Source organism: Nipponia nippon, unplaced genomic scaffold, assembly GCF_047370975.1.
Source record: "Nipponia nippon isolate SJK-2023a ecotype South Korea unplaced genomic scaffold, ASM4737097v1 scaffold_18, whole genome shotgun sequence".
In the NCBI taxonomy this organism is placed as follows: domain Eukaryota; kingdom Metazoa; phylum Chordata; class Aves; order Pelecaniformes; family Threskiornithidae; genus Nipponia; species Nipponia nippon.
This window is the reverse complement of record NW_028262334.1, coordinates 2542417-2552121: the sequence shown is the minus strand read 5'-3', so window position 1 is coordinate 2552121 and position 9705 is coordinate 2542417. Positions and strand designations below refer to the sequence as shown.

Genomic DNA, 9705 nt, shown 5'->3' with positions numbered 1-9705 from the left:
TAACAGCAGAAATCAGCAGCAGTTTCTCTAGAAAGCCGTTTAAGAAGCAGCTATCAATTGGAACCACTTTTTATTTATTATAGCATCATTATTAATACATTTTATCTTGCAGCAGTATCTGCTCCTTGTACCCACCCCAGGATTCAAAAGGCAGCAAAGCTCCCACAGAAATCAGTTCTGCTTGGCTTAAAGCGTAGTCTTAAGGTAAAACACTCAGGTGTTTCTCTTTCCAACTCTCTATAACCCTGATCAGTAGAGCATCGTCCAGTGGCCATCTGAATTCCACACAGCGTGAACACCACATCCAGTATCAAGTTTTGAGGACTGACTTGATCCCTGGGCCAGGTATCTCCGTTAAAATAACACAGATAGGGCTTCTAAGGTCACAAACACTTTTGCTTCCTGTTACAAGACCTCATTTTCAAATACTTACAGCTACCAAACGCTGATGAAGTTTTAGTTTGACAGTGTCAATCGCTTCTGAAGACGAGGCTGGAGAAAATATTTTGTTCATGTTAACTACAGCTTGAGACTTTCAGATGTCCGTATTGGTCTCACCCCCCTTCTTCTGAACCTGGGAAATGAAGCCTGGATGGGAAGGACAGGCAAAACGCACAGGCATTGCACGTGCTCTTCAGCCATAAGAAAACTCATCCAAATTTACCTCTGAAAAAACATGTTTTTGCACAAACTGGCGAGACTCAAGTGTAATAGCACCTCAAGGAGACTCCGCCCTTGCTCAGAGCTCAAATCACTCGCTCTGTCAGGGTACCACAAAGGATTTGGGGATGATGTTTGCTGCAACGGCTGCTCCAGCCAGAAGATGAGGGGCAAGTTCTGATACATGAAGGACCCGTCTCAACTATGCCTGCCAGCATTTGGCCGATACCTAGGCCAAACAGAGACAGGAGCCACTGAAAGAGAAGGCAGAAAAAGGAAGCTCCGGGTCTCTCAGTCAACAACAGGTAAGGAGAACAAGTCACGGGGAAAGAGCCCTATTGGGAAAAAAAAGGGTAGGAGGAGGGGTAGATTAAAGAGCATAAAACCTGAGGAAACTAAGAACAGGGAAAGGGGATGCGAGGGGCACCCAATCTGTACCTTCTACAACATGGAAGATGGAATGTGAGACTGAATTTTGTTATTTGTTTGCCAGGGAACAGCTGTAAAAACCAGCAGGAATGTGCTTCAGGCCAATCTAGTGCTTTTTTTTTTTGGTCTACTTTAACACTGTTATTGAATGATATTACACAATGCTGGCATCTTGCTTTAAGGTGATTTTTCCAACATATAGAATACTGTGTTTTTAAGGAATGTCTTCCTCTTGATCTTCTAAACTGAGAATACCAGAAGGAAATCTGCTGCTCTCTTGAAGTCAGCGGGAAGTTTGCTTGCATAAGGAGAACTGGTTAGGACTCTTGACAGTGTTTCACAGCTTGTACAAAGTTCTCCAACATATCAGAGCTCATCTTTTTCATTATTCTTCTTCAGGAAAGAAGCAAGGATGTTGAGGCTTTTCTGGAGCTCCTCCTTTTTTCCATCACTCATTTTGTTCTTCTCGATCAGTTTTGTGATTCGGATGACTTCATTAGCAGCAAACTCTTCTCCCTGCTCCAGCATCTTGCTCATAATTTTCAAGTATTGCTCGGCTGACTTCTTCTCGGTTTCTTTTGTTTTTTCTAAACTCTCTTGCCCCTTTTTCAGGAGGGACTGGCGTTCCGATTTCTCAGTAGTGCTCACAAACTTGCTGGCCAGCATGTCGTACTCTTTCAGGCAGCCTGGCATCCCCAGATAGATGCCGTTACTCTTCAGCCAGCGCTGAATAGCCCTGGCCTTGATTTGGCCGCTGTAAGGTAAGGGATTGTCAAAGTCACCATCCTGGAACAAGTAAAAAACAGGGAACTTTTCCTTATCCAGCTTGTACTTTTCTCCCAGCTCAGTGTTCAGTTTATCACCATAATCTGTCAAGAGAAAACAAAACACAGAGAAGCATGGTATGTTAATCAAAAGAAAAAAATTAAATTAGGATCCTCTCCTACACAAACTGATAAATATTTGTCTCCAGAGTTTCAACACTTCCTAATAACTTCTTTGCCAGGAAATGCCATACGCTGAAACAAAAGCACCCCAGAAAATCACTTCTGCAAGGCAAACCGTCATTAGGTTTTCCAAAGAAAAATACAAGATTCTAAGGGTGCTTTGCTGTGACTGTGATAGCACAAGACATCGGCAGGACCTCTATGCACAAACCCTGTCCGCCTTATGGGAAATTAATAGCCATTTTTTTCCCTTGTTTTGCTCTATCCATTGATTTTATTTGATTTTACAGTTAAATGGATTTTTTTTCCTGATCTATGTGCAGAGAGTGTACATTTATACACTTTAGTTCTGACAGCATGCCAAGCTACAAGATGTTTTGTCATCTTACATAAATTGCATTTATTCCTGAGGACAGAAAACATAACTTAAAGAGATTTCAACTATGCTACTTAGCCAAATCCATGTGTGTTTAGAGATGTCAGCGTGGGTGAAACTTCCCAGTTAGACAATTCCTCTGAGCTTAAATTCTTAATTCTACCTACAAAGCAAGAGTGAGTAAGGTGACAGCGATCCATTCATCACTGCTTTTCTCTTAAAGCCGATTACAAGAACATCAAGTTACGCCAGCCACAGCGCAACGACCACTTTCTGTGCTTTACCAGCAATAAACGGAGCGTTTGCTACAATGAATTAATCGTACCACATTTGCTCCGTTTGACCAGGCTTGCGGCTAAACCATGATCCTTGTAAGGCCTGTTCCCTAGAAATGGACGAAAAGTATTTCTCTCAGCAAAGAAAGAAAGAAAGAAAGAAAAAAAAAAAAAAGACAAGAAGTGCTACGAATGAGGAGGGTGGCATCCAGTTTAGCTGCGTGGGCTGATGCGCTTCATTAACCAGCCAAAAGGAGACAAGCAGCACTCCTACGCTCGCCGCGGGAGGCACAGCGGCAGAGCTCAGCGACCAGCCGCAGCTGGTGCTCTGGTCTGACAGGGCCTGGCCCATCTCATTTCTCGCTACCAGAATTACCTCAGAGCCTGTTTTTATCAGAAATTGCAGTGAATTTTATTTCCTCCACACCCAGCCACACTGTACTCATCTGCCCAGAGCTCCTCACCTGATATTCCCACTTCAGCCACCAGAAGATCTTCACTGGAGCCTGAGCTCTCTGCCAGCTTTTTAAACTCATCTTGTTTCTCACCATACGGATATTGTGTATCGAATTTCACAAGGACAAACTTATGCTTTGGAATTACCTAAAACAACAAGAAGCAAAAAAAAAAAAAAAAGACAAAACTTTAGCATTTCAGCTTTGAGTAATCTTTAAGTCACCTAAGGTTGCTTTAGCTTGTTCTTCTTTTCCTGTGCAATGAGCAGACGCAGAGGGAGAATGGAAATTTTATAATTGTGGCCTTTCAAAAATGACTCACTGCAGTGTGGAGGAAAGACTGAGCTTCGGATGCGTGAGCTTTGGATGCGTGTATTCCTACGGCAGATGATGAAGATGGTACGTGGTAGGCTTGGGGATCTGATAATGCCTTTAATTACACCCGATTTGCTTATGGTAAATCTGATTAGCGTCTTGGAAGGAAGTCAGCTAAACAATTCCAGTGGGACGTGAAGAGGACAGAGGCTGAATCTCATGTCATTCGGAAGCGTCCCAGCACGAGAACTGCAGCTCTTCCCTACGAGAGGAGGCGCGGGGAGGGAGCGGAGATGCTGGAGGTGCTGTGCTGGTTCAGTAACGGAGAATTTGTGTTTTAACTGATTCCTCTTGGCTTGCGCCGTTGTTTTTGAATTTTGCTCTGCTCGGGTAACGCCCTTTCAAACGAGCTTGGAAATGGCATCGGTCACCTGGGCTGGGATTTTGTAATCCCTCCAGGAGAAGACCTTGCAAAATCTTTTTTTTCTAGCGCACAGGGTCAGATTGCAACACAGGTCCCCACCTACAACGTGCACGGCAAGCGCTGCTCAGGCGCTGACCTAACAGCTGCCCGCAACGGTGAACAGAGGTCTTCAGTCCCGGGCCTGCCGATCGCTTTATTTGCTGTCCTGGTAAGAAGCGAGCAGGGCAGGTCTTACAGCTTGGATATTTCTGCTGGTCTTTTACCGTCCCTCTTTCAGCACGCTGCCAATTCAAATTCTTCTCGTTGCAGAAGAGCTGGAAGCTCCTAAGGGCTGTAGAGCGCCCTTACAACACCACAAATGGTTCGTCACGGCAGAAAAATCAAGCGGGGGGCTGGCATGCGGCAAGAAATATTTGCTCATGCCTGAGCAGTTTGTTTAGGGCAGATACTTTTCAAACAGCTCAGCTGATTGCTGTCCCTTCAGCTCATGCTGCTACAGCGCAGGCTTGAGTCCCGCCATTCGACGACTCCCTTCATCGGCGTCTCACCCTCTGCCTCACGCGGGGCCTGCGGCACCCTCACCGCACCACCTGCTGCTGCAATCACAATCCTGCCACGCTCTAGGAAGATACCTTCACTTCAAAGCGATTTAGTGGAGAAAAAACGCCTGTGCGAGACCTCGGTCTGGCAGAAGCCTGTTGCTTTCTGTTTCATGAACAACAAAGAAGCGAAACCGGCCCAAGCAGAGAGCGCTCGCGGCCCCGACTCGCTCCCCTGCACCGTCCTGCCCCGGGTCACCGGCCCGGCCAGAGCAGGAGCCGGCCGACCGCGGCTCGTCTGCTCCCTCGCCGGGGGCGCGGGAAGCCGGCCCGGCGCAGGGCCGAGGAGCCGCGGCGGCAGCCGGACAGAGCCCCGCCGGTGCCGCCGGCCCCCCGCGCCCCCGGCCGCAGCGCTGCCCCGCCGGCCCCCGGCGGCACGGCTCCACTTGGACCACGCCGATTGGCTGGCCGCCGCGGCCGCCGCTCTCCTATTGGCCACGGCGCGGCGGGCCCGCCGCCCCGGCCCTTCCGCCGGCCCCGGGCGCCCCCCGCGCCGCCGGCGGGCGGGGGGAGGGGCAGTGGCCCCGCGGCCGCAGCCCGCTCCGCACCCCCGGCCCCCCGCACCGCCGCCCCGGCCCCCCGAGGCTGCCCGCCTGTTGCTACGGCCGCCGCGGCGGTGCACATGGCCGCCGCGCTCTCGGAGCGGCCGGCCGCTCCCCCCCTCCCGCCCCGAGCGTTCTGCCAGGCCCGGCAGCGCCCGCCGGGCGGGCCGTACCTTGTAGAAGGTGATGGCGTCGAGGGGCACGGAGCCCTTGGTGTGCAGCGCGCTGCCGCCGGGCAGCGCCAGGCCCAGCAGGCAGAGGAGCAGGGAGGCGGCGGCGGCCGCCGCAGCCATGGCGGAGCGCGGAGGGAGCGGGGCTGCCGGGGCCACGTGACCGCGCGGAGCGCCGGGGGCTCGCCCCGCCCCGCCGGCCCCGGGGCCACGCGGGGGAGCGGGGCAGCGCCGCGGGGTCTCGGGCTCCGGTCTAACGGAGTCCCGCTTCCGCGCCGCGCGGGGAACGGGCAAGGCGCGCAGGCAGCCCCGTGCGGGCAGCACGCGGTGCTGGTGCTGCTGCCAGAAAGCGTAAATAGAAGCGGGCAGCTTCCAGCAGCGAAGTCGCAGGAGATGAAGGCAGGCGAAAGGGCAGAAGGCAGGATCTGGCCCTGCAGGACAGCCTGCAGCGCTACGGCAGAGATGAGCAGCGGGGGGAGAGAGCAGCTGGCGGTGTATGTATTTATATATACACAGCAACAGGCCAGGCAGGGTGGCCACTACCGTAGCATTGCCACAGCCCTCTCAAGCACATCGTTTTGGGCTGCTAGAGGAGATCTCCTGCACTGCCAGCGCTTACTTTCCTTATCACCGAAAGCTAGAATAAGTGCAAGCAAGCAATGCAGAAAGCCTGAACAGATTGACAGATGATCACGTCAAAGAACAGACACATCCAAGCTCCCTCCCCCAGCAGGCATCATTCTGAAACCAGTCCGCAGGTGGAAAGCAATGAGCATTTTTCCCCTCTCTTTCCATGTAACCTGGCTTCACCAAGGGGCTGACAACGCTAGACAGCGTAAGCAAGCACTTCAGGAGCACCTAGACAGAAAAATGAAAGAGGCAGCAATACTGATTTGTAACGAAACTGACTTTTATATAAATTATAAACCCATCCAGTTTAAAGCAGATCATTTGCAGTTGTGTCACTTAAGTCCGTAGAAGGCTGAGGCATACATATCTTCTACAGTCATAAATTAACAATGAATAGTCACGGAAGAGAAGTTCAGATAAGGCTGCAGATACAACAACAACAAAAAAATCCCCTCTACGATTACTAGCGGTTAAAATAAAGTCATGATTATCAATGATTGCAAAATATAAATGCAATTGTTGAACAGTTAAAAAGTACAAAAATGATGGGCAACACAAACAGGCATTGTACATTTTGTCCTGTATGTAGACAAAGCAGGGTAGGACTCCTGACCTTTATCTACATCAGACACTGATTTTAAGCAAAGAGAAGAGTTGAGGAGATCTGTAAAAGGATCCTGGCTCATGATCCCAGTAGTATAAAAGCAGTATTTTTTCAGTCTGTAAACAGTAGTCTTGGTAGCTTCTTCTAGGTATGTTTTCCAATTCATCACCAAAAAAAAAAAAAATCTGAAAAAAGCCAACCAAACAAAAACAAATCCCAAGAGTGGAAAAGGGGGAACAGCAGCAATGGGTTATAGCTTGAATTTCTTATCGGATCCCTGTGGGACATATTCTGGAGAGGAAATGCTCTTTCGTAAGAAATATATAATATATTTAACTGTACACAATTTATAGGGGGAGAGAAATTTTCCTTCTCCCTCAACCAAGCCCCCAAACAGTCAGTACATAGTCATTTTTGTACACCGTCTCCTATAGAGAAACTACAGCTTGTGAAGAGATGGCACCTGGTTTTAGAAAACACTGAGTAATCCAAAAATTGCATTTGACAAGCTTATCGTTCACCAGTGGCTGGAACTGGAACCGGGACAGCAGCTAACACTGAGAAGCAGTCAGCATTGCTCCTGTGCTGGCACAGGGATGGTTTCAGTGACCAGCCAACGCAGGACCTGTGCTGTGCCGAACGCTGTGATGGGAAGCGAGAGTGAGCCATGGTTCCATCTCTTCTCAGACTTCACTTCAGATGACACGTTCCCCCCCCAGCAGTTTCAATTCTGCTTTTAAGGGAGCTGATGCAGAAAACCTTTTTTTAAAGCAAGTTCTGCTTTCAGGCACATGGGAGGATTTTAAAAGCTTGGTTATAGTAACCTTACACTTGGACTTACATTTTCACCATTGCTAATTGATAGGACTGGTTGAGTTCAACCTGTTGTAGCAGCAGTGGAAGGAAACTCCAGCGTAAATCAGCCCCTGGACTGTCCCCTCTGGAGGAGGGTGCTGTGTCAGCTTTGCATTCAATGCCGGTGTCTGCGCAAAGCCCTCTCTAGTTAGCACTGCCACAGGGGAGGGAGGGAGGGGACAGGAACACCAGCAATGGCAATTCGCCTCCTGGAATGAAAAGGGGCAGTGCAGGTTTCTGGCTCAGTGCTTCTCTCTGAATTGCATCATCTCAGCAATGGGACTGTTTTCACTTACCCTACACATTTCAAAGCATCAGTTTCAGTCATCAGTCTTGCTTTAATTTAAGGAGCACACCTTTCTTTCCAAAAAGGTATTTCTGTACAACATATAAGAATTCAGTTGTTGTTCCTTTTTTTTTTTTTTTTTTTTTTTTCCTTTCAGCAAAAGTATTACTATAAAACAGACTTAACACATTTTGGTATTCCTCCAGCCCAGAGCACTTACCAGACATTGCAATTAAACTCAGGACATCCATTACAATTTAGACAACCTGCAGACATTCTTCTTTCCCTTTCAGGATGGGGCAAAGCAAAACTAAATCCAGCAAGAGCAGCTATGTGAATTTTTTTTTTTTTTTATACAGGGAATTTATTTTAAAAAAATACTCTCATCAACATTCTAGCATTACTAACAAAACATACTCAGAAGAGATGACAAAGGTAGGATTGTCAGCTCTCTTAAAACTTTAAATATAGACTTCAGAAACTAGCTGCTTTAAATCAGAAGATGAGGAATCTGTAAAGTCTGACCTGTCCCTTGTATTGCAGGTACATGTAACTTTTTTGCCTACCAATTTTAGGCTGCATTACTCCTTTAAAATGAAAAAAACCAAAAACCCCAAAACAAACAAACAACAACAAAAAAAAACCCAAACCAAAAAAAAAACCAACCCAGCAGAAACGCAGATTCAGTGGGAGGAGATGATGCGACTGCACTTTCTAACAGAATGCCTAATGAGCTAGTACTTGAATAATCAAAGATCAACTGCAAAAAGCAAGCATACAGGTACAAAAAGTATTCTCAGCCTCATACCACAGCGGAAGCAAAAGTCACCTCTGCCAACTTAAAACCAAAGCCAATAGGATTTAATTTCTATTAAAATATTTAAGTGTTAAAGTTTCAGTAATCTAAATACACTTTTTGAAAGTCATGATGATTGCTGTTTTACATTAAACTGACATGAAATCAGACCGCAGCGTCAGACTTCACTGCAGCCATTATATACAAGGTCTCTGGTTTTGTCTTTTTTGCTGAAACACCGATTCCCATCTCTCTCTCTAAAGCTCATCAGCCAGGTTTGCTCCTCATCAGGTTTGCAATTTCTCTGAACGTGAAAACAACCTATGTGTGCGCTGACACCACCTCTTCCCTCCGGCGGTTCTCTCCTTAGAGGAACCTGCCCCACCGCCAGGCATGGCTCCCTCCCACCCCGCGACGGAGGGCTGGGCTCTGCTGGAAGGCTGGGTGCAGAGGGTGCTCCTCCAGCGCAGCCTCCCCTCTCCCTGCTTCGCCAACACACTGCATTGGTTCAGTAGGACCAGGTGGCTTGCAGACAAAATAGGCAGCTCCAAAACAGGCTCATTTCATTGGAGGCGGCTGAACGCGGGCATCTACAATTTCTGCATTTCTAAGGCAAGGACCATACAAAAATTATAAACACTGTATGGTGATGAAAATACAACTCCTTTGAGATATATTTGCTTTACACTGGATTTCTATTGCTGCTTCTAAAGACCATCTCCAGTTGTTTCTAGAGATCAAAAGGGAAGAAAGTTAATTTTCTCCTGTTGCAATATGCTTATGAACATGTATAAAAAGTGGTCAAACCCTGATAAGGGTCCCTGCTTCTCATTTATGTACAATAATTTAAATCAGCTCAATATATCTGTAATACCTAAAAAAATTGTTTTATGATTTTAAGTCCTTCATGCATTATGAGGAAGTTCTGGATTAAAGTGATGGTATATTGGATGTTGCTTCTGTCTGGGACTCTGGTGTCACTCCCCTGTGGAGTCTGTCAAGGATGCATTTCTCAAATCTTTAGTTTTTTAATGGTATCAAGTCTCTTTTTCAGCAGCTCGCCAATTTCCTGAACTGAGTGATGGTAACTGCTCTGCACCTTCCCTTGCACAGTCTTTGTAAACTTTTTTTCTTCCTGCAAAATGCAAAAAGAGAAATCATTCACTCCACAGCAAGTGTTTAAATCCTCCCATTAAACTTCCCCCACCATCTCAGACACTGATAAGAATTTCAAGAGGACCACGGTGTAAGTTTACAAAGGGAATGTCATCAGCACAGAGTAAGCAGCACCTGCTCAGCAGCCATCATTCCTGCAGATACTGGTATTGCCCAAATGGGGCTG

At 47.5% G+C, this 9705-nt stretch overlaps 2 protein-coding genes across 3 annotated transcripts in view; both read right to left on the bottom strand.

The window, feature by feature from the left end:
* Positions 1 to 53: 53 nt before the first annotated feature.
* On the bottom strand, positions 54 to 5353 carry ERP29 (endoplasmic reticulum protein 29). The gene is made up of 3 exons (XM_087754578.1): positions 5196 to 5353; positions 3152 to 3290; positions 54 to 1958 (listed from the first exon to the last, which is right to left on the bottom strand). Exons 1-3 carry the CDS (start codon positions 5313 to 5315, stop codon positions 1456 to 1458), a joined length of 762 nt encoding a protein of 253 aa, XP_087610704.1. The 5' UTR covers positions 5316 to 5353; the 3' UTR covers positions 54 to 1455.
* Positions 5354 to 5513: 160 nt separating this feature from the next.
* NAA25 (N-alpha-acetyltransferase 25, NatB auxiliary subunit) overlaps positions 5514 to 9705 on the bottom strand; it is a 33450-nt gene continuing 29258 nt past the window's right edge. Inside the window, exon 23 of one of the 2 annotated variants that reach the window (XM_087754781.1) lies at positions 5514 to 9498. In XM_087754781.1, coding sequence (XP_087610907.1) covers positions 9376 to 9498 — 123 coding nt within the window. In that variant the 3' untranslated portion in view covers positions 5514 to 9375. The remainder of the gene's footprint in view (positions 9499 to 9705) is intronic. The other variant, XM_087754780.1, reaches the window with a different exon arrangement.

What these genes read in the sequence shown, in the direction of transcription:
- ERP29 (XM_087754578.1), bottom strand. Translation starts at nt 5,315, where the DNA reads ATGGCTGCGGCGGCCGCCGCCGCCTCCCTGCTCCTCTGCCTGCTGGGC. An exon ending in ACGCCATCACCTTCTACAAG is followed by an intron (nt 3,291 to 5,195) that starts GTACGGCCCGCC and finishes TTGTTGTTTTAG; the next exon opens with GTAATTCCAAAGCATAAGTT. An exon ending in GGCTGAAGTGGGAATATCAG is followed by an intron (nt 1,959 to 3,151) that starts GTGAGGAGCTCT and finishes TTCTCTTGACAG; the next exon opens with ATTATGGTGATAAACTGAAC.